The 24,528-nt window shown below is 42.4% G+C and overlaps 1 protein-coding gene across 5 annotated transcripts in view; it reads right to left on the bottom strand.

The window, feature by feature from the left end:
* The window catches only part of TBC1D4 (TBC1 domain family member 4), a 164,340-nt gene extending 140,178 nt beyond the window's left edge, over nucleotides 1-24,162 (bottom strand). For all 5 annotated transcript variants that reach the window (XM_040991287.1, XM_040991288.1, XM_040991286.1 and 2 more), the window contains exon 1: nucleotides 23,611-24,162. In XM_040991287.1, coding sequence (XP_040847221.1) covers nucleotides 23,611-24,108 — 498 coding nt within the window. In that variant the 5' untranslated portion in view covers nucleotides 24,109-24,162. The remainder of the gene's footprint in view (nucleotides 1-23,610) is intronic.
* Between the last annotated feature and the right edge of the window lie 366 nt (nucleotides 24,163-24,528).

The following is a 24,528-nucleotide window of genomic DNA, read 5'->3' as shown; positions in this document are numbered from 1 at the left end:
ATCTTCATTTTCAAGTACTTCTGTTCATCAGGCCCAGCGCTGTAGCCGAATTGCTAAAGCCCTCATCTTGCACGTGCCGGGATTCCATATGGGCACCAATTCTAACCCCAGCAATCCCACTTCACATCCAGCTCCCTGCTTGTGGCCTAGGAAAGCAGTTGACTACAGCCCAAAATCTTAGGACACCATCTGTGTGGGAGACATGGATTGGGCTCCAAGCTCCTGGTTTTGAGTCAATGCAGTTTCAACCTTGCGACCACTTGGGGAGTGAGAAATGGACAGAAGATCTTACTCTGTCTCTCCTCCTCTCTGTACATCTAATTTTCCAATAAAAATAAGTAAATCTTTTTAAAAATTATTCATTTATATCCACTTATTTGAAAAGCAGACAGACATAGAGAAACCAAGTAAAAATCGTCAATCTATTGATTCCATCCCAAACAAGACTAACAGTTGGACCTGGCCGAAGTCAGGAACCTAGAACTCAATCACTGTCTCCCAGGGACTCACACATGAAAAGCACATTTGCTGCCTCTTACGGTGCACATTAGCCGGAAGCAAGGTCAGAAGTGGAGAACTTGGGATGCAAACTAGGCACTCTGGTATGGATTACCCACGTGGTGATGTAACTACTATGCCAAAATCCCATCCCAGAAGTAGATTATTTCTAGAATTCTTTATACATTTAAAATATCTTGGTACTGTCCAGTTCTTACACTGCTTCTTACATATAATCTTTATGCCTCCCATCCGTCCCTTAAGAACAAAGACCTTAAATAATCTCTAGAATGCAGAGACATATACATGATTCTGTCACACACAGAGGCCTGGTACAATCCCAGGCTGAGTCCCTTCCTAGCTAGCACCAACCTTTTCAAAGTACCTGTTGTGCCACCTGGGGTCCTTCCCTCTTAGGATATAAAAATGCATGTCCCTCCCCATGTAGAATTATCCCCAACTGTTGATCATAGCCTCAGCACTGAAACAATAAACACAAATATCTGTTGAGTTCTCTTTTTCCTACTCTTCCAGTTTTTGAAACAATTTAATTTCTTGAATATGTCTTCAGATCGGAATAAAAGCCCAAAGATATATCTGTTTCCTACCATAACCCCAACTATTCCAACACTGAATGCATTCTGTTTATAGTATATACTATGTGTACTCAATATACACCATTTATGTTGTCTACACATTCAAATAAAACTATATTAAACATGTCAGAAAAGCTCTAGGATGCCACTGCACCACTGCCCATCTGCTCTTAAAAGACTAAAAATGATAAGACTACAAATTATTTGACATATATTCATGTACATGTAATACTGTATGTCATATCCTATAATATAAATGTAACTGATACATAATTATACACTGGTACCTATGTGTATGTAATTAAAGTGTGTGGATACATATAGTACATAATTTTTTCATGTGTATGTGAATTTTACGAACAATGTTTTAAGTGCCATTTTTGTATTTTAGGAGTGAATAATTGGAGTAACCTGTATAAAATATCACACAATCGTCTATAGATTCAAAGACTGATAAACACATTTTTAAATGGAGAGTTTGCGAAAATTTACGAAGTACTAAACAAGATCCAGGGAAGTGTTCTAAATGCACTGGGGAAATTGCCTCTCTATTACTTCTAATTTACTTTCTCATTACTTTGTTTCTTTGGCAAAAAGCCTACTCATTTCACATGGTTTAAATGTTAGCACTTCACCTATTCAGCACCATAAATAAGAAACTTAGTTTGATTAATACATTCACTACAGGGCAAAAGGTGTTTTCTAAAGTATGATAAATAAATTTTCGCATAAGTGCAAGGAAACACTACATCCAGTTTGAAAGACTTTTGCCCCAACTCAATCATTGCAAAAGTTTATTGAATACATTTTTACTATGCACTTTGGCAGTACCTGGCTCTATACAAGGTGGAAGGAACACAAAGGTAACATCACACAGCTTCTTCAATAATTACAAAGAAAAAAGTTACCTTTCGATTGATAAATCTGGAAAATGCCACCTTAATTTTGTTTCCAAACACAACATCACCAATTGCAGAAAAAATGACACAGATACCTTCAGGTGATGAAATGGGAAAAGCACAGTTTCATGCATGAATCATTCTTGCCATAATGTTTAACCTGAATCTAACGGGCCATGGATTGGACAAAAGCAGCCAGCTCACACTCCAACAAAATCAGTCCGTGCTCTCCAAACCCATCAGCCCATGAATGAGAAGAGGTGGCAAGACTTTTCTAGCTCAAAGCCTACTAAAGAAGCATGAAAGCAAAATGCAAAGCATACTCCTTGTTTGCACACTGGGTAGGGGAAGGAGAAAAAAATTACAAAGGACATTTCTAGGACGAATTGAAAAAAAGCTGCAATCTTGATTATGTATCAGGCAACTTTAGCATAGCAATGTTAAGTTTATTGGCTGTAAGATGGCAGTTGTGACATAAATGAAAAACATCATTGCTTTTTTAAAAAACCAATATACGTTATTCAGAATTTAATGAAGTGAATAATGCAAATGTCCCACAAGGCTAATAATCAGGTGAACCTACATGACATGCAGTGTCCATAGGACTGGATTCGTTTGAAAGTTTGTACTTGAAAACTTTTGAAATAAAATAGTTGGTGGTAAAATATCAGCATTCAAAGACCAGGCCATCAGTTTGCATTGTCTGATGTCACTATCCCATCCTGTTCCTCAGTATCCTCATCTATTAAACTGCAACAGTTCATTTTGGTTAAAAACAAAAAAAAGAGGCAGTGATTATACTCAATACTTATCATATGCAATGAAACTAAAACTCTCAAACTCAGCACACTGAGTTAGCAAAAATTTAAGAAAAGCAACTTGAAAGGAGATGTAGAGAATAAAATCAACCTCAATTCTTCCATACTTCTCTCACTGGTAACTGGTTCACAGATTCCAATAAGTAATTTCCACCTATAAGCATCAATCAAATACTTCTACATTTGCTACTCCCCAAGTACATAGACTAAGCCACTTCCATAACCAGATGCAAGAGCTGTGTATATTTGTGCACCTTCAGCTTTATACTAGGTATCAACCATACCTCACTGTAATTTAGCCACCAATCTATAATATTTCACTGTGACGTACACAACACAGCCCTGGTGGGCCAATGAGTACTGCGGACGGAGGCCCTCTTAAGACTCCTTGCAGCTCAGGTTCTATGTGTTCAGAACTTAGAAAAAAAGAAATTGAGAAGAATTTGAAGTCAAATATTCAGGACTCTGCTACCTCTACAATTTCTATCATTGCCTCACAGGATAGTATCATACCATAATGACTTTTAGTGAAGTCATTATAAAAATGCTCCTATATACACTCCCATACAGTCTCTTGATGGGCTACACTAAGGCTCAGTGGACAAATTAAAGCTGAGTACCAAGAAAGCCAGTTTCCTTTGAGGAGCTTGTATTCCACTCCGCTCTCTGATAACACATCAGATTCAACTTTCCCTTCTGTTCAGGGAGTCACAAACTTGACACTGAATCAAAAGGACATGAACACCTGTGGGTTTCGCATGCGCTCCCTTACGCTTTCCTTGACTCTGATCTTCCAGCTTTCTCACTTATTGCTGTCATTAGAAGCCACTCCTAAGGCCTCCTCAGAAAGACTCCCAGTAAAAATAAACACACTAAATAGATTTAAAGGCACAATGCAGCAATAAAAGTGTTTTGGAACCTGTCAGAACAGATAGCTGTCAACATTATAAACATGTTAAAGCCTATGGAGCTGCATATTTACTTAAACTAGCCATTTTTAATGCTGAATGTGATTCAGCTCCATTTTTAACTTTTTTTTTTTTTTAGACAGTCAGATATACAGAGAGGGCAAGATCTTCCATCCGATGATTCACTCCAAGTAGCTGTAATAGCCAGTGCTGAGCCAATCCAAAGCCAGGAGCTTATTCCAAGACTCCCATGTGGGTGCAGGGTCCCAAGTCTTTGGGTTGTCCTCAACTACTTTCCCACCCAGGCCACAAGTAAGGAGCAGTTTGGGAAATGGGTCTGCTGGGATTAGAATCAGTGCCCATATGGTATCCCAGCACGTGAAAGGCAAAGACTTCAGCTGCTAGGCTGCCATGCTGAGCCCACTCTATATTTTAAAAGTAAAACAGAACCTCCACATCATATTCTAAGCAGCCAAACATCTGAGTCTTCTCCTTTATACTCTGAGGTGTATTGGGGAGAGGGATTAGGAAGGGGGAACTAAGCTCTCCTTTGCCATACTCACATGGCTTCTCTCTTGCTACCATTTTGCTATCTTCTAATATAATCTTCTACTGTTCAACTTATGCTAAGGAACCTTAAGGGAGGGTGCTGTGGTTAAGCGGATTAAGTCGCCCACTGTCGCATCCACATCTCCTATGAGAGTGATTGGTTTGCATTCTAGCTACTTCTCTGCTTCCAATCCAGTTCCCTGCTAATGCACCAGGGAAAGCAGAAGAAGATGGTCCAAGAACTTGGGTCCCTGCATTGTGGAAGACCTGGATGGAGTACCTGGCTCCTGATTTCAGCCTGGCCTGCACTCAGCTGTAGCAGCTGCTTTGGCAGTAAAGGAACACATGGAAAACTCTCTACCTATGAACAAATAAGTCTTTTCTAAAAATTAATCATCACAATGGACTTTTAAAAATGACTCATGAAACCTTGCTCCTTTCTGTCTACCTCTGTGTATTGCTTTCTGTGAAATAAAAGTAAAAATGCATTAAGTACAAGTTTTTCACCAATGTTTATTTTTCTCCTCAAACACTGCAAATACTTAAGTTTTACTCAGATATATTTAAGTCAAATTACTCAATTTCTTTAAAACAATACTATTTATAACTACAGTTTAAAGTACAATTCTACCAGGGAGAGAAAACATTTTCTATTTTTAAATGACTTCTCTTTAATTAAATAAATATTTATTTGCAAATCCAAGTACCTTAATATTTTAATTTCTTTTTTGCCTTATTATGTGCAATGTAACTACTCTAACTTCTTTGATAATCTTTATAACATTTTAAAAAGCCTACCATCCTGAAATGCAGCTTAAAAATGACTCACATCATTTAATAAGGCTCTTTCCAGACATTAATAAAAAGATCTGACATTTATGTTACCATACATATCCCATTTTAAATCCTTATAAAACATCTCCCACAATATGTAGCAATGTTGCTCACATGGAATTAAAATTGTTTCCAACTTTTAAGTAAAAGCTGCTATTGCATTCAGAATTCAATACAAGTTTTACCTTGTTATATTTATTCCATTTCCACAGAACCATAGAGGTGCTGCTAGACTTTATCAAGTAAGAAGCAGCAGCAAACTGGCAGAATGCTGTCCGACAGAACTGACAGGGTGGATTTCAGCATGCCAGTACATGGAGGACTGCAGATATTAACAAGCAAGATGTAACAAGAAGCTGCAAGTCCCAGGCCTTTTCCCCACCATTTCTAAGGACCTGATCTGAAAGGTTTTATGCTCGTTCTCCTGAAATGTGAATTGTAAAAAAACTCTGCATAACTTACATGATTATTAGAAAATTTGATATGGCTAGGAAAAATGCAACCATGAATATATATTTATATTTTCCCCTGGTTAATAATATGGTTAATCTTTTATCAATTTCTTTCCTCAGTTGGCAGAGATAGAAACTGTTTCTATGGAACTGATCAAAATATTGCTGTCAGGTTTTAACTTACTCCCATCCAACATTTTCAAGCACATGGTTCAGTGGGAACTGAAAATGTGTTCTTTTTAGAACATTTTTTTTAATGCTCAAGAGGAAAAGAGACAAAAAGAGAACAGAGGGAGAAAAGGAGACAGAGTTCCCATCTGCCTGCTAATTCACTCTCCAAATACCCACAGTAGCATGGACTGGACCCAGGAGGCAGGAACTCAACCTAAGTTGGCCCCACAGGGTGGCAGGAACCCAACCACTTGGGCCATCCGTGCTGCCTCCCAGGGTCAACACTGGCAGGAAGCTAGAGTCAGGGGCAAGTGTCAAACCCAAGCACTCTGTGGGGGACGCAGGTGTCTTAACCGCTAGGTCAAATGCCTGTCCTTAATCAGTCCTCTTTTATAATGAATTACTTAATCCCTGTCCTCCACTGTCTCTGTAAGACACCCACACACCAAGTGCCTATGGTAGATTGGCCACTGACAGCTAGAAGCCCTCCTCACACACCACAGCATCTTGGTGCCCTGAATGGAATCCAATGTTTCAAAGTCTATTATGTTCATTTCCCCTTCTGTCTGTACTCAGTGTACAGATACTATAATTAGTCTTCCAATTAAATATAATGTAACTAAGAAAATATGAGTGCAAAATGAAAAATATGCATGCCTGTAGGGTAAGGCGAGTCATAATGTAAACAAACATTTGTAAAAAAAAATACAAAAATAAACATTTAGAATAACCGCTTTCAGACCAATTCACACATTTCCTTACATTCCAACTCCATTACTAAATCAAGCTCAAAAGATTAGCAAATGCTTGACTTAAACCATTTATTAAAAATATTGTTTCTAATGTCTTGCTTTAGCCAACATATTAACCAACCATGCACTTACCAACTCTTAAAAAGGATTTGTCTTTTAACATAAACATATCTGTATACTAGTGTTATCTAAATGATATGCATATGTATATAAAAATTGGCAACTCATATCTTTCTTCTCTTTCCATAGAGTATCTAACTGAACCTCCTGCATTATACCAAAAGCAGGGCAGGTCAGCGTTGGGGGAGTCTTGTAAACCTGGCTCACTACAAAGAGCCAGCTTGATATACAAGCCTGCACAGCTACAAATCCCAAATATCTGGGATGAACAATTTGCCAAAGACGACATAAAAACCTCAGAATAGCAAAGGTAAGCTGGATTTCATTAAAAGTAGGAACTTCTGATTCTTAAAATTCTAAAAAGAGGGAAAGAGGAACAAAAGACTAGAATATATAAAGAATTCTTGCAAATTAGTAAGAAAGATAGCTACTTATTTAATGGACAAAAGACCTGAATAGGTACCTCACAAAACTGGCCAACACATGGTATGGAAAAGGGTTTACCTAGCACATCACCAATTATCTGGGAACAACATTTAGAATAACAAAATGACTACAGTGAAGTAGGTTACCAATTGTGATTCAAGTCACACAGGGATTAAAAGTACAAACTTTCATTCTATGCAACACGAATGTATCTCCCAAACATAATGTAGGGCAAAAGAAGCTAGACACAATGAAGTGCTTAACATAAAGCTATCTATGTTAAGTTTAGGTACAAATAAAATTCATCTTCAATGCCAGAAATGATGAGGACTTTCAGGGAGGGAGAACAAGAACCACTGGACAAGGACACAATAAAATAATCTGTCAGAAATGCTCCATTTCTAAGCGCAGGTGGTGATTGTCCATGATATGCAACATACCTTGATGAAGGCCATGTGAGAGGTAATTTATGAATTAATGAAGCGACACAATAGAGAATAGCCAGGATTTGTTAACCTCTGCTCCGTTACTATTCTGGCACATATAGCCCCTCTCTGTGGGAGGCTGCCCTGGGCACTGCAGAACAATTGCCCTCACCCCCAAGAGCTCTACTCATTAACTGCCCCATAGCCCCATTGTGACATCCAAAAGAGTCTCCAGGTTATGTCCCCTGGGGGATAAAATCACCCTGGCTGGAAACGCCTGGATTAAAGGACTGATCTGCAAAGGAGAACAGGCAGAAGTTATTATCTCTCACAGTGGGAACCAAAGTACAATTCAAGCCAGTTTTTAAGAAACTCAGAACTACAATCCTTGACCTTTAAGGTGGACTTCAAAGTCCTTCCTGAACACAGGCAGTATTGACTCCATATTTCCCGGATCACAGGAGGCACCCAGGATGATTTTAAACATGAATTCCTACACGCTTGTCCTAAAGATTTTGCTTCAGTATGTCTGCATGAGACCTCAAAATCTTGTTTGTCCAAAAAGCATCCCTGATGTTTATAAATGAGCAATTCCAAAAATGGTACTCCAGAACTGCATTATTGAATATATATGCCTTTAGGCAGAATAGGATAGCAGAGAAAATCTTTCAACTATATTGCATGACAAAAGTCTTGAGAAGTTTCAAAAACAATTTTTAAAAGGCTTTTTTAGCCCAATGCTTCAAAACACGAAATAAAAGTCCACCAATGCTGCAATATTGGACATAGGTGCGATTTAATACTGCACAAAAGACAAGCAAGTGGCTTTGTGTTCTCCAAGTGGCCTGGGAAACTGACACTAGCCGGGATCACATGTCACTCCTAGGACTTTAGAGAAGGGCCGAGGTAAATTTAAACAGGGATCTTGTTTGCAGTATCTTGTCAGCCATGGTTTTTGTCTGAAAAAATAAATCTCCCTATTTACCTAGGCTACTGCTCTATTTCTGCCAATATCAGCCCTTACTGAAATTTCCACAAGTTAACCTAATTCTCAGTTCACACATTTGGTGCACCTGCTTGTACCTGCAGGCCCTGGGTTGGTCACACTCTGATCTGGCTCCAGTGCCAGCAGGAAGCTGATTATTTGTTTTGCCAGCCTAGGGCAAGCAATGCCTTGCCTTCAAGGTCATCTTTTCCCTAGTTTTTTGTGTTCCCTTCTCAAGGGCTCTTCAGACTGCCTTGCCTTTCCCTTCCCCCACAATGACCTAATACCCACTCATTCTCAGTTTCCTGCTGGCTACTGTGACTTCTTACCCGTTACTTTTTCTTGTTCTTCTGTGTGTTTTTGATGGACTTTCTGGCCTTGCTCTCTATGGTTTCCTAGTAAAGGTTCATGTGATTTTTATGCCTTGCCTCAACAATTTAATAACAACCATAATAACAATAAACTGCTATCATGTGAACACTGCTTTTGTTACTGGCACGGAGATAAATGCTTAGATGAATCATCTCATTTCTTCTTTATAACTCCCAAACAGGTACTAATATCTTTACAGATGGGGAAAGTAATTTGCTGATTCTTCCAATTATCTTGTTTACCCTGGCACTGCTATGGTCTTGTTTGACCTCTTCCAAAATGCACAGGGCTTTTCTATACCACTTCCCCATATCTCGTCTTTTGCAGAAATTGGACCTTTTTCACCCAATTCTTTCATGATCTCTACTCTTTCACCCAGTTCTGTTCCTAGAAACAGTGGTAGGATCACTCACTCTCTTGCATTATTTAACACTTTTCCTGTGTGTCACTTCTCATCCAAATACAACGTAAAACCTCTTAATGCCAAGGTCAAATGTTACACTTCCTACTCGGGCACACAGCACAAGGGCTACTCAGTAACGAATCATTCAAAAACAACACTATGAGGAGGGTGGTGTTTTTGGAAAGGATTCCCGCTGCCCATCTCAGAGTACCTGGACTGAATTCTCAGCTACAGCCTTTGACTTAGCTTCCTGGGAGGCAGTGGGTAATGGCTCAAGTAGCTAGGTTCCTCCCACCTACATGAAAAATGCAGTCTGGCTCCTGACTTCAGTGCCATATCCAGCTGACATTGGCAGGCATTTGAGAAATGAATCTACAGGTGGGAATCGCTCGCTTTTTTTTTTTTAGAAAAACAAATGAATATATCCCACTTAAATTATTTCAACAAAAAATATAATGAATAGTACCAGTCACTGAGCTGGACGCTAATGACACTATGTCTTCTCTCAAGGAGTTTACAAAGCAGTAGTGGAAATAGTATACTGACAATAAAATACTGGGTAAATATAATAAATCTATGAAAATGGAGCACACAGACAAGAACTGTTTTCACCTGGGAGACAAAAGTTGTTTCACAGAAAAGTCCATGCAGAAAGTGATCTTCTAGAATATTTCTTTCAATTTGAGAATCAGGGTTCCAGAGAGAGAGAGAGAGAGAGAGGTCTTCAATCTGCTTGTTCACTGGCCACAATGGCCAGTCCTGGGCTAGACTTAGGTCAGGATCCAGAACTTTTTCTGTTCTATTGCATGGGTAGCAGGGCCATCCTCCAACACTTTCTCAGGCAAATCAGCAGGATTGGAAGTAGAGCAACCAGGATTCAAACTAGCACCCATGTGGAATTCTAACATTACAAGTGTTGGCTTAACTTACCACACCACAACGCTGGACCCAAAAGGGACTTTTGCATGGAGTTTGGATAAGACCAGAAAATCCAGCTGATTGATGTCAGGAACAGAACAGTATGACTCCCCAAACAGATGTTGACAATTAAGCCCCAAAGCTTTCTGTTAATGGCTAATGAATTAAGAGTTAAGCACTTTGTCTAGCAGGTCGAGGTCTTGAGGTTATCGGGTCCTTACCCTATGCAGTCAGTTCTCCAGCAAAGTTTGGTTATCTAAGCTAAGTTGTGCTCAGTGGTTCTCGCTCTTCCCCCTGGCTGATCATGTGACCTACCCTCTATTTACAGTCCACCCTCAGACCCCAGACTAACAGGGTCATGTAACCACAGACTATGTGCCTCCAAAGGTATAAGCCAAAAACAGTGCTTCCTCCTATGATATTTGTAAGGTATTTTAGTTGCAATAATGAGAATCTACTAGGACATTCTCAACAAAATGCCCAGCCTCTGCAGAGATATGGGAAGTCAAGTGGAAAGAAGCATGAAGAGACATTGAGTGGTGAGAGCAAAGGTGGTGTTGGGGTATGAGAAGAGAAAACGCGAGGCCTCGTCATTCTCTGAGCAATTAGAATGGGCATATTTTAGAGACACGGCATTGAAATAAACAGCTGTGCCAAATCTACTCCATCAATGACTAACAGACTGGACACGAGCTCTAGATTAAACTGCACCCATGTTTAATGTGTTTCCATGAATAGCCAACGTGATTTGCATCATCTTCAACATAATCATGATCACCTCAGCCACTGGCTCACAAAAAAGTGAATCTAATTATTCTATTGTGTATTTGCAGCTATTCAGCATTTAACAAAACAACCAGGAGCTCAAACTCACTTAGCCACTTAAAGCAAAACAAAAAACCTTGGAACTCAAATAACATGAAAGAAAGGCAAATAATATCTTGGATAAAAAGGCTTCAAGGCCATGTGTACTTCTTTGTTACTCATCACATCCCAGTAAAGACCCCAATTGAAGGATTCTCTATGGACTGAAAGGATCTAATGCTTTCTCACATTTCCATATATAATGGAGCTATTGAACACTACAGCTTCACAAACTCACTACATACTATAAACATTCTATCAAAATGTTCTTCCAAAATAGCATGACTGCATTTTTAAACAACTTGAAAATCACTAGGAAGCCGCTTAAAGAAAAATTTAACTTGATTAAACCCATAAATGCCATATTCTTTGTAAAAATTTAAGAAAAGAAAAAACACTAGGGCTCAAATCTCATAATCATTGATCTCCTCATTTCCTATATTGGACTTTAAAAAAAGCTCACATAAGAAAGACATTTCATTAAAGCACAAATGCATATAAAAAATCTGATATTTATTTTCCCCTAAACCCCCAAACCAGGCCCAGAAAGTTTCACATTTCTTGAGGCCAACTGTAGATCCCCTATCGGGGACTATGAACTGTCCTAGCTAATGTGCATTCTCTCAAATGTTTGTGTTCAAAATTAGCGTGAGCTTCTCCTACTACCAGTGTTTCAATCTGTAGAAATCATTTAAACCTCTTATTCCAACACTAACTCACTAATCTTACACTTAATTAGCCCCAATCAATATTTGCTAATGGACACAGGGGAGCTGATGACAAATGGAGGTGACGAGGATGATGAAAACCCTGTCAGTTCCAACTGCCTCATGGTACTAATAGTTATTTAAAAATCACCTCTATATTCTATACTGACACTACTAATACTGTCATTCTCAGGTCAACTAAATTAAAAAAAAAAAAAAAAACAGAAGGAAAGAGAATTCCCATCTGCTGGCTCATTCTTTAAAATGCCTCCCATGACAGAAGCCGGCTCATGGCTGAGTCCAGGAGCTAGAAACTCAATCCAGGCCTTGTACATATGCGATAGAAACCCAACCACTGGAGCCTTGAATGTAGTCTCCCATGGGTCACACCAGCAGAAAGCCAGAATCGAAAGCCAGAGCTGGGCACCAAACCCATCTACTCCCAACAAAGGATGCAGGTATCCCAACCACTCACTCACTCCAAATCAACCAATTTTTACATATAAAGGTCAGTTCACTTTTTTAGAGCTAATGAGCCAGATAAACAGATGCAAATGTGTCCAATGCTCTAAAGCATTATATGACATCTATGATAATTACCCAAATTATCTATTCAAAAATAGACCAGCCAAGAGTGGACTGTTGTATTTACATCGTGCTTTCATTCTGGAAAAGTCAAGCTGCAAGGCTACCTCTTTCAAGGTAGAAGTCACTATGAAATCTCCTTCGGAACTACATCTTCTCCTCCCACCACTCAAATCTCTCAGACTAGAAACAGCCAAATGTAAATGAGGCAAGGCAAAGCAGAGTTAAATGCCCACATCCCCTCCCAAGTGCCTAGAGCATCTTGTTCCAAAACTGAGAGCCACTATCAGCTTGGGCAAGCAGGCTGCCTGCCAATGCAGCCCCAAATGACTGGCCACACATAAACCCTTAATTATATTAGAGTAATTTCTTCCTGCAGATCATCTTATTCTTTGTGGGCCTTGTCTGAGCCATGGAGCCAGTATCCTCTTGCCTCGTCGCCATCAGACACAGGAACTCCTGCCTGCTCCTAACTGAGCTTCCAATGGCCAGGATCCTTTCTGACAAGATGACAACTGATATGGTTGCCGATACCATCCAGCATCAGCAAAGCGCAAAGAATAATGATACACACGGACCAAAAAATACAAAGTAGAGGTTCATCTGTTTCCTGACTCCTCAGGGAACTTTCCACCCCCGATACATTAAGTGATATTTTCAAGCCTATCATATACGCCATACTATATCATATATGTCCTAATAACCTTCCTCAAACACCAAACTGTTGATACACTCCTAACCTTGCCAATATACCTGGTCGCATTGTTTAGACAGTTTCAATAGAGATGGCCAATCATTGTGGCTGATGGTGTAGCACAGCTGGTTAAGCTAACACCTGCAACGGCTGCACCTCATGGGGTCCCCGTGTGAGTCCCAGCTGTTCCACTTCTGATCCAGCTCGCTGTTAATGCACTAGAGAAAGCAGAAGATGGCCCAAGGTTTTGGAAACCCACACTCTCATGAGAGATCAGGATGGAATTCCAGGCTCCTGGCTTTGGCCTGGCCTACCCCTGGTTATGTCAGCCATTTAGGTAGCAAAAGAGCAAATGGAAGCACACTCACCCTTGCACTTTAACTTGCTCGTTCTTGCTCTTTCCCTCCCCTCCACCTCCATAATTGCTTCTCAAATAAATAAATTTTAGAAAATATAAAGCAGTCACAGCAATTTGAACGGAGGTGCCGTCAAGAAAGCAGTGGGGTCATGATACCTCCCATGGCGTTTCAGTGAGACTGTACAGAGCCTAATCCCATTGCTCTTGCTATTTCCTAAGCATAACTGGAAGTGGTTCTCAGAGTTGTAATCAAAAACCATGTGCAGGAAGAGTTGAGATCCCCAAAATGTAGTGGCACCTCAATTCCAGGCTAGATATGTTAAGCTGACTCCATGCAAAAAAAACTATTTTTAAATTTCCAGAACCTAGGGCTCACATGGAGATTCTAATTCAGTTCATCTACACGGGGTACATGAGATTCTCATGTATGATCCTGTTAGAAAATAATAGTAAAACGATCTTTCCATCCCCTTCAAGATTTCAATTTCATCACCTTCAGTGTTGGGAGAAAATGGCTCTTAGTTCTCTAACAATCACAGTTAATGATCAAATGCTGTCATTATCTGTTGGGTATCTTGGGTCACAGGAAAAAAAGCTTTGCAAATATTTGCCAGCACCCAGCCCTCCCATTTTAGAATTGAGAACTCTTGCTTTTGTCCCTAAAATCTACTTCTTGTCCATTTCCTTAACAATCTTTCTCAAACCTGTAACTGGAACCAAATCTACCCATTGGCTAGCATACCAACTTACCAAGAGTCACAAATGCAGGCATAGAGTCCCAAGAAGTCAAACTCCAGAGCCCAGGCACTCAGCACTTACAACACAGTTTTCTTCCTTAGTTTTGTCTCATTCCACAACAAAATTGCGTAATATATGATGCAGTCATTTGTTTTGTGTTTTTCACCACTTCATACAGAGTCCAACCTAGTACCTGGCACTCAAAAAGCCTTTGATGTGTTATGGAAGTGAACAAATGGACAGAGGGGTAGAGGGGGGTCAGTGAATGAATAACTGACTACAGCAAAGAAAACAGAACTACAAGACCATGATCCAGATCAGCAGACTGACTGTTCATGCTACATGACTAATTATGGAAGAGCAGGGCCCAGGATGTCAACCTCTCAGGTCCGGTTTGGCTTCTCTGATGTGTAGGTCCATTATCTCAGTTCCACACAGTCACACCCGCACAGTCAATAAGAAGCACTGTCTCCTCCTTTGCAAACAGCCAACAAAAACTCAGGCAGCAAACAGTCATTTGTTTTAGGATAGAACAGAGTTAAGGAGAGGATTTCCCCCACTTGTATATAATCTTTCTGGGCCCAGCACAGTAGCCTAGTGCCAATGGTCCTTGCCTTGCATGTCTGGGATCCCATATGGGTGACAGTACATGTCCCAGTTGCTCTACTTCCCTTCCAGCTCCCTGCTTGTGGCCTAGGAGAGCAGTCTGGGATGGCCCAAAACCATGGAACCCTGCACCCATGTTGGGGAGCCTGAAGAGGCTCCTGGCTCCTGGCTTTTAATCGGCTCAGCCCTGACCTTTACAGCTACTTGAGGAGTGAACTAGCAGATGGAGGATTTTTCTCTACTTCTCTCCTTCATTCTGTAAAAAAATTTTTTTTAAGATTTTATTTTTATTGGAAAAGCGGATATACAGAGAGGAGAGACAGAGAGGAAGATCTTCCATCCAATGATTCACTCCCCAGGCGGCCACAACGACTGGAGCTGAGCCAATCCGAAGCCAGGAGCCTCTTCCGGGTCTCCCACACGGGTGCAGGGTCCCAAAGCTTTGGGCCGTCCTCGACTGCTTTCCCGGGCCACAGGCAGGGAGCTGGATGGGAAGCGGGGCTGCCGGGATTAGAACCGGCGCCCATATGGGATCCTGGGCGTGCAAGACGAGGACCTTAACCACTGCGCCACGACGCCAGGCCCCATTCTGTAAATTTGACTTACCAATAAAAATAAATAAAATGAACATTTATTAAAAATGAGCATCCTGGGGCTAAAGCAGTGGCATATCAGGCTAATCATCCACACGTAGCACCAGCATCCCAAATGGGAGTTGGTTCTAGTTCCGTCTGCTCCACTTCCAATCCAGCTCCCTGCTCATGACCTAGGAACACAGCAGAGGATGGCTCAAGCCCTTGGATTTCTGCAATCACAGGAGACCCAGAAGAAAGCCCTGGCTCCCAGCTTCAGAAGGGCCCAGCTCTGGCTTTTGTGGCCATGCAGGGAGTGAACCAGAGAACAGAAGACTTAGCTCTCGATCTGTAACTCTTTCAAGTAAAATAAGCACATGTCTTTTTAAAAATGAGGAGAATTCTGTTCATGAAAACTGAAAACACATGTGAGAAAGCCCTATGCAAGATTAGGTATTGAGAAAATTTTAAAACCCTATTTTTTAAAAAATAGTTATTTTTTAATAAACACCAATTTAAATTTAAATTAGGGATCTCTAGCTGTAGGAAAAAAAATCTATTTGTAATCCTCCTCTCTGGTTATAGCACAGTTTTAAGAAATAAAACCATCTGAAAAAAGGAGCAAAACCAAAAAATAACTTAAAGGCCTAGAACAATCCAGTTCTCAGTAGAAAAATCACAGAAAACAAGATTTAACTGGTACAATCACACACACACACTCTCATCCGATTCCTAAACAAACAGGCAATATATCAGGTCCCAATGATAATCAGTATCAGCTGTCACCCTCGATGTGTACACAGGCCACAGCTCTAGAGGGTGAGCTGTGAGTTTATCCACCAGTCCAGCAACAAAAGAAAACAAGTTTAGTAAATAGGCAAACATGTTACGAAACTATCTACACATTTGCTCTCTGCCTTAGTAAGCAGCTGCATCTGCTGTTTCCACAATGCATCATCAGCAATTTCTATGTATTCAGGTCAAGTTTCCTAAGGGAAAGCGCGTATTCACAGATCATTTCATCATGAAGTCACTGACAAGACTGATAACACACACCACTTCATCAACAGAGTCCAAGGGAATGCTGCATAAAACTCATTCCCCCAGGAAAGTCTCCTACTGCACGTTAAAGACACAACTTTGAAGGAAGCTGGAGATGACCAGCACTCAGAGGCAGACAGACTACACCGGTGGAGGAAAGGCCCTACTGGAAGAGGCTGAGGCTGTTGGCAGGTGTACGTATTTATAAACAGACTAAGGCACTATTAAGTTTTTCCTAGAACAAGTCATCTCTCCTTGTGCAGGGTTTTTGTTTCTAAAGAGGAAGCCCAGTCCTAGGAATACTGCAGTGTGTGAACACCACCTTGTTTTTTTCATGCCCCACAGAGACTACTGAAAACTACAGTCCATCCATCAAAAGCAGTTATTACACACAAGAAAAAAAAAAAAAAAAAACAAGAACAGTGATTATCCCGTAACAAGAGCAAGCCGTTTGGGCAATGAAGAAACGCAGAATATAAATTCTACATCTTATTGTGGACCACAGACCTACAAGGTGAGTTTTTCCTCATCTCTGGCCTCATCCTGGTGGATCTTCATTGATTCATTTATGTTTCTGATTTAAAAATGATTTGTGACATCTTAGTTCTGTCCTGTGGATTAGGACAGGGCTTAAAAATAAAGGACCAGGGTGGGGGTGCACTGTGGCACAGTGGTCAGGCCATGGTATGAGACAGCAATATCCCACAAAAGAGCTGTCGTTCAAAACCTGGTTGATCTTGGATCTAGCACCCTCCTAATACTCCTAGAAAGCAAGAGCTGGCGCTCCAGGTCTCACGTTCCTGCCATCCAGGTAGGCAATTCAAATGAGATCCTGATTGTTAGCCTGGCCCACTCCTGGCTGCTATAGCCATTTGGAGGGTGAACCAGCAGATGGAGGATCTCTCTCTCTCGCCCTCCTACACAATGTCACTATGTTTTTCAAATAAGAAATCGTTTTTTGGAAAAAAAAAAAAAAAAATCAAACCCTGTTACTGCAGGGAGTATATTAGAGCAGCCACTATGGAAATCAGTATGGAGAGTGCTCAGACAACTAAAAATTGTCCTTAGCACATGATCCAGCTATCCCACTCCTGGGAATATATCAAGTAAAATCTGCATAAGAGAAAGTGACATACCCCTGTATTTATAGCAGCACAATCCACAATAGCAAAGACATGGAAACAACCCAGATGCCCATAAAAGATGAATTGATAAAGAAATGGTGGTACATCTGCTCCTTGGAATACTACCCAGTCATTAAGAAAAGCAAAATTCTACCATTTGCAACAAAGTGGTCCCAACTGGAAATCATTATGTTCTGTGAAATAAGCCAATCAATCCCCAAAACACACACACACACAAAAAATTTGTTCATTCTGATATAAGGCAAACTTCAAGCAAAATGTAAATCAACTAGATATACAGGTAAACAGGTAAATGCATATATTTTCTGTCACCAACCAGCAGCGACACTATCAATGAAGCACACTCTGGAGGGTCTGGGAAAAGCTGGAACCGCAACCGGACCCCTTATTGCGAAAAGCGGCGGCGTTTTTCCCTGTAGGTCTTAGCTTTTCTCTACTGCTTCTGTACCACTTTTGGGCCTCTCTCTGCCTCTTTTCCCCGTTCTTGTCCCTGTACTTTCTGCTACCTTTTTCCCTGTAGGTCTTAGCTTTATCTCCGCTGCTTTTCTACCCTCCCCACTGCCCCGTTCTCGTTCCGCCCCTCGTTCTTCTTCCCGTTTTTCTCCTCCTAGTCCCGTACTCCTTAGCTTCATCCTGTAGCTTTTCTACCCCTCTCTGCTGCCCCATTCTTCTTCAGTCCATCGTTCTTCCCCTTGTCCTTCTTCTCCTCCTCCCGTACGCCTTTGCTTTATCCCTTATCCCTTAGCTTTTCTACCCCTCTCTGCTGCCCCGTTCTTCTCATTCCATCCATAGTTCTTCTCCCCGTCCCCTTCCTTTGCTCTTACCGGCTGCTTTTATACCATTCTCCACCAATCACTTCTCCCCGTGGGTCCACTTGGCGCTACCTGATAGGCCAGTAGCAATGACATAAGCACAGCAAAGGCCTATCCCTGTGACTTCCTGTTTACCTGCTGGCGAGACTAACCCCGCCTCCTGGCCCTGGGCCAGCCGCCATCCTGCGACTACCTTTCCTATTCCAGGGAGCGGCTTCGGCACCCTGCTCCCCACAATTTTCATGGAAGAACTGTGTAATGGACACTAGCAGCAGGCATCCCAGGGAAACTGCTAAATATACCTTGAAAATAGGATACAAGATTTTCTACCATCGTCTATAGCTACAACGCCATAAGACACTTAAAATAGCAGAATACTGAACTTGAGACTATTGCTGACAGGCTATACTACTGTAATAATATGGGAGACATGATGTGCTAGGGGGAGTATAGAATGGGGAGGAAAGGAAAGTAAGAATAACCTTTAATTAGGCTTTTTGAAATCATTCAGGCTGGCCAACTTCTTACCAAAATACTCAACTCTACTTCTTGCATGTTTTTCTTAGTAGCCAGTATATCAGGCATGCTAATATTAATATCAGATAATCTTGAAAATTGCAAGTTTCTCTACCAAGCAATTAATTCACATATTCTGAGACACGAGTTTTTGAGCACGCTATGCAAAATGAAAGTTTGAATGCAAATAAATAAGGCTTCAAGTTTTTGTAAAAGCCATCATCATTTGACATTAGGCTAGGTCTTCCATTTGTCCCACTTACAGAAATTAAAACTTCTGGCTGAAAGACAAAGTTTCAACATATGCATGGCCTTGAAGTATCAGGCCAAATAGCAACTATATAAGCAAATTACTCAGCTAAAAATTGTTTCTTAGAAATCTTCAGTAGTCAAATATTTTACTCTTAAAACTCACCTTGACTTTTCAAGTCTTACAAAGGCTGAGAAGATAACAAAGGAACACAATAATTTAGTGCAGCAGTTCTGAAATTGTATCCCCAGGGTGGTGCTTGGAGCAGTATCAGCAAACAGCACCAGGAACTGACAGAAGGGCCCATCATTTCAAGAAGCCTTCCAGGTGATTTGGGTACGAACCTAAGTCTGAGAACCTGTAATTCATGATAATCAAGCCCAGATTCTCAACAGCTTCCAGGTGATGGGAACAGACTCCCATTACAAGGTGCACCCTCACATTTGGGAGGCTCTCAGTCCACCTGTTATACCTTTCCACAAGACGCTGCCGTTAAAATTCACGGAACCAATGCAGATTTACCTTTACCTGAGACTAAGGGGAACTGAGAGAACCAAAAACGATGACAGCAAACAAGAAAAGAGACATTACCTACCTCCCCTAGTATAAACTTCTCAGAAAGCACACAGAGGGAGAGTGGGGGGGTAATTAGGACAGGGAGAGAGAAGTGGGAGGTGAAGGGGGGGAGAACAAGAGCTGGAGACAGAGAGGAGAGGAAGAGGGGTTCACGGGCAGTGGGCCGGGGGAGACAACAAGATTTCTGACAAGTATTCCTAACAACAATGACTGTTAACTATGAAAAACTGAAAAACGACCTTGTTGAAACAAATTGACAAAAATTCAGTTGAAACCTGATTATCTTAAAGATCAGACAGCAATAAACACTCTAAGAGGAGCAACACACTTCAGATTCAGAGAACTAAGAGTCAGAAGGAATTTGTGTTAAATTTATCTTTCTTCTAAGAACACCATTTGTAAAGTCTGAGTTCATTCTTGCAAGTTTCAAGAATTATACATACACACAGCCAATGAAAATTAGCAATCATGCCTGTCTTTAAAATGACTGCTCATTCTACCACCAAAGTATAATCATACAGTTAAAGTTTTTTGCAATCCCTAACACCATTAACCTCTAACACTCTGTTTTTATTATGGCAAAATATGAATAAAATAATTCATTTTAAAAGAGAAATTAAAATAGTGTTATGCAGCCTCTTTTTGAAAACAGTTAAGATAAATATTTGTAGGATATAAGTGACTCACCCGGATGTTTCTGACAGAAAATCAAGTATTTGTGGTTCTCCAACCAATTTTAAGTCTGCAATCCAATTTATGCTGGGGAGTGTGGGAAGACTTTAAAAAGTATAGATGTTAAGGGCTAACTAGACTTGTTCAAATGTGTTGTGACATCCCCTCTGTGTAAGAGCACACAGGCTTGCCTAATGGGCATGCACCTGTGCTGGCACACACTTGACCCCCCATCTCCACTTCTCTTTGTGACAACTGGCTGTGCATGAGGCCATTCTGGCTGAGTGCTTCTCCTGACACACTCCTTAAGTTGACTTTTGAACCACCTAAGTGCAAAGTCACAGGGCACATTACCATGGCAATTCCCCACGACAAACCCAAGCTATCCTAGCAGTCCTTTCAGCTCTGAGGTCACATACAAACCTTCCCTCAAAAGGACCTGAGTAGACAGCTAGCACCCCCTGTATAACTACAGATGAGAACCCAAAGGCCTCTGGCCACATGGCTCCTCTTGAACACAGTCATTCAGCTCCCACAACTCTGTCCCTGTTTGCCTTCAAAGGTCCAGGTTTATAACTTGTTACACTTTGTAATCACGAGCTTTCCCAAATCAAGCAATTATGTGGTCTTCCTATAGAAAGGGCCATTGCAGGAACGAGACAGGTACCAGAGACAAGCTTATTTGGGGAACTTTTAAGGCCACCTCTTCTAGGTGCCCTTCCAGAATCCACTGAGCAACTGTGCTAAACACTCAGGGCCTTTCTTAACAATGATCTCAAGTCCAAAAAAAGTAATCCTCCACTTCAAATGTAAGACTCGGGACATAACAAACAGCAAGTCTCCTTCCTGCTGACTTTCCGGGTACTCAGGACCATCCAGAACCTACTCTGTGGAAAGCACACCAGCTGACAACAAGGAGTCCCAGGTGATCCTTTCAACGAATCCAGCTGCAGTCATTGCTTCCAGCAAGTATACTTGTAAATTCCTCAAAGCTAATGGTCCCAACTTGGGTTACTACAAGAGCCATAAAGGACGAACTCCATGTGCAGAAGGAATGGTGGCTGCCAGCACACAGTGTCACTAAACATCCTCATCACCACTCCATATATGTGTGTGCTGAGGTTGCAAAATGGAGACCTCAGAGAAAGAACCTCAACTGTGTAATATTTAGCTCAGAAAGGATTTCTACAAGATTTAGAACACCTGTCAATACTTTCAAATGAAGAGCCTACATTTTAAAAAGCACCAGTTTCTCTGAGAAACCAGAGGCCTCAGCAACCCTGACCATGTGTTCCAGCCTCACAGTTCTGCAGCAGTGGCTAAGCAGCACCCTGAGACAGGATGCCCGCCTGGGTCCTCACTCGCTCCTCTTCCTGGGCATCTGAGCTGGGAATCGCTGTCTTCTGCTGGAGGAAACTCAAGCTGGCCCTTCCCATCAGCCACCCTCTGCCAGTGACTCTCTCATTTCACAGCAAATGTGAATCATAGCATTAGGACAAGGACTCATCTGGACAATGACAATAAACAAGCGTGGGTGAGTTTTTTGTTTGTTTTTTTTTTTTTTTATCAAAAAGTCAAATGCCCTCAATTGCTCCTAGTAGATTGAAGGGGGAAAATGAGCCTACACACAGTATCTGTGAAGTGGTGGCATATTCAGCCCGTAACACTTCCATCAATAACAGAGGTAAATATAAGGATGTTTAAGTATCACCAACCACGGAGTCCAAGAGGCTCCCAACAGCCCCTGCTGAGCATTCAAGGCACCAAGCACGTCGATGAAATTAGCAAGCACAAGTCAGGTAACTGATCTGAAGAACTAATTTCAACCACCAGGAGTCCTGAAATAATCCTGAATTCTGAGAAAATGCATTGTGTTCTTCCTTACCGCCAAAGTCAGAAGATTTTAACACAACAAAGGTGGTAACGATTCCATATATTTTCCAATGTTAGCCTATGTGAAAGCCAAAATAAATTTGGAATAAGCTTAGAATGGAATGTAGGTAGTTGTGAATAGAACTTTTGTTTTTTCGACGAACAGAACTTTGAAATAGTTTTTAGTAAGGTATCCTAACATAAATGTACCAGTGTGACAACTAATCGATGTGAAAATAATGTCTTCACCTTGGGATTTCCCACTACTGAGCTGTGAAATTATTAAGTAAAATTCTAAGACAAGGAACTTTTCTCTTCCGTAACTCAACTACAGCCCTTTTGTGGAAAACTATTAGAAAAACCAAGTCTTCCAATCACAGACATTATAATTATGAAATAATTGTTCTAAAAAGGTCTTATTTATAGAACATTTTCATCATCTGACTATTATTAATTTCCCAGCTACCAAAGAACTGCCACATGGTGCAATTTGAACCTTTATTTATTTATATTTCCACAACCCTATTTTTCCAAAGAACCCAAAGTACTTGCAAGCATTTTTTTGATGCTCTTGAAAGCTTTGGGTGTGCTGAAAACTAAAAGCACTCTTTTACACATTAAACAATCAAATTCCTGTGATTCAGGCCACAATGACTGTAGTCAAGTTTTGGTCCTCCTGCTGTTAGATAACAATTATACATGTTTTGAAGGAAGCAAATTATTTACTGTTTGGTAACCGAACACCTTGATTTAGAATGCCCTAAGGAAAAGCTATTGGGGGGAGGGGGCGGGAATAAGCAAATATTTGAAATACTAGATTTTTTTTCTACAATGATTTTTAAATCACTCAAGTGTAAGTATGGGTTCTATCCCAGATAAGTGTGTAAAGCAACTGCAAAGCAGAAAGTCTTCTTGCTACGGGTGAAGAACCATACTTTGTGTGAAATCTGATGGTGTCTAGGAACTTTCCCTAAGCCTGGCTCAGAGACCAGGGACCCGCAGACGCTGCTGCGACAAGGACATGACCGGCCACACACATTACTGTGCAAGACTGGACAGCGGGTGAGCGGCACCTTGCCCGCCTCCGCATGCCCTCTTACACACACAGACACGTGCGCACACGCACACACTGGCACCTCCCGTCACAGCCAAGGCACCAAGTGCTATTGGAACACACGGTTCTCCCTGCGTCCTCGTAGGATACCCCAGCTGCTCCTCCTCCGTCCCGGGACCGCTCTCCACCTCCCGCCCTCTCACAGCCTCTGCCCGCATCTCTTGCCCATCCCCGAGTCACTTGTCCGGCTCCCAGGTTCCAGAAAGCAGACCAGCGGGGGATGCAGCGCGCCACGTGGAACAGGCGTGCCAGCAGCCTGACCACAAGCAGTACTCCAAGTAAAGGGAAAGAGCCCCTCCCACCCAGCACCTCCCCACCCCCAGGGTAGGGTCAGCCCCCGAGCCTGGGAGCCCCGGTCTTGCCTGATTAGGGTCTGTGGCACGGAAAACATGGCAAGCCATCTGCGACTCGGGGTCGTCGGGTTGCGCCTTGATCAGGTAGGCAAAATAGGTGAGGTCGTGGCTGTTGTGGATGAAGCGTGCGATGTGCTGCGCCTTATGCTCGAAGATAAACACTGCAGGGTTAGGCTGCATAGTGGTGGGGCCCGCGCCTCCAGCCGCACCGGCCCCGGGCGCGGGGACGCAGCGCAGAAAGGGCGCGCCGAGCACCAGTAGCACTTCGCGCGCCGCAGGCGCCCCGCAGCCGCCCGCCTCAGGCTTCTGGCTGCGCCGGCGGATCTCAGCCATGAGCCAAGGCAGCATGGGCAGCGTGGTCCTGTGGTCCAGACACGACCCTCCCACGTACCACAGCCGGAACTGCTTCTCTCCCTGCTTCCCCGGGCCCGGTTGCGCTGGCGCGCCCGCCTCGGGCTCCAAGGGGTGCGGGAAAGGCTCATCCTGAATGCAGCTGGGCGTCTCCATAACTCGCGCCTCACGAGGGCACAGAGGAGGCCCGGCGGGTGCACCGCGCCCCCAACTCCTGCACCCTCGGCGTTGCCGACACTGAGTCCCCAGCCGCAGCGGGCCCCGAGGCCGTCCCGGCCCGGAGCGACCCCAAAGTCGGCGCTTCAGCGGCCCTGCCCCATGCGGCACTTCCCCGTGCGTGGATCCGCGGCTCCGGCCGTTGGCAACCAGGCAAGCGCTGGCAGCGGGACAGGCAGGAGAGGCGGGCTACATAGGCATTCTGTTCCCACGAGCCCGGGCTTCCTTCTTGCCCGGCCAGGGTCTTCTGGGCCCCTGGACTATGCCAAGCGCCCTCGCCGCCTCTTGCTTGGGCGCTGCAGCTCGGCTGCAGCCGCCTCGCTCGCCTCGGGCAGCCACCGGGAGACTGGGCGGGGAATG

The sequence above is a fragment of the Ochotona curzoniae genome, unplaced genomic scaffold (assembly GCF_017591425.1).
Source record: "Ochotona curzoniae isolate NIBS_2020 unplaced genomic scaffold, NIBS_Ocur_1.0 contig_64, whole genome shotgun sequence".
NCBI classification, from domain to species: Eukaryota; Metazoa; Chordata; class Mammalia; order Lagomorpha; family Ochotonidae; genus Ochotona; species Ochotona curzoniae.
The sequence above is the reverse complement of the archived record's forward strand: the minus strand, read 5'-3'. Positions and strand labels throughout refer to the sequence as shown.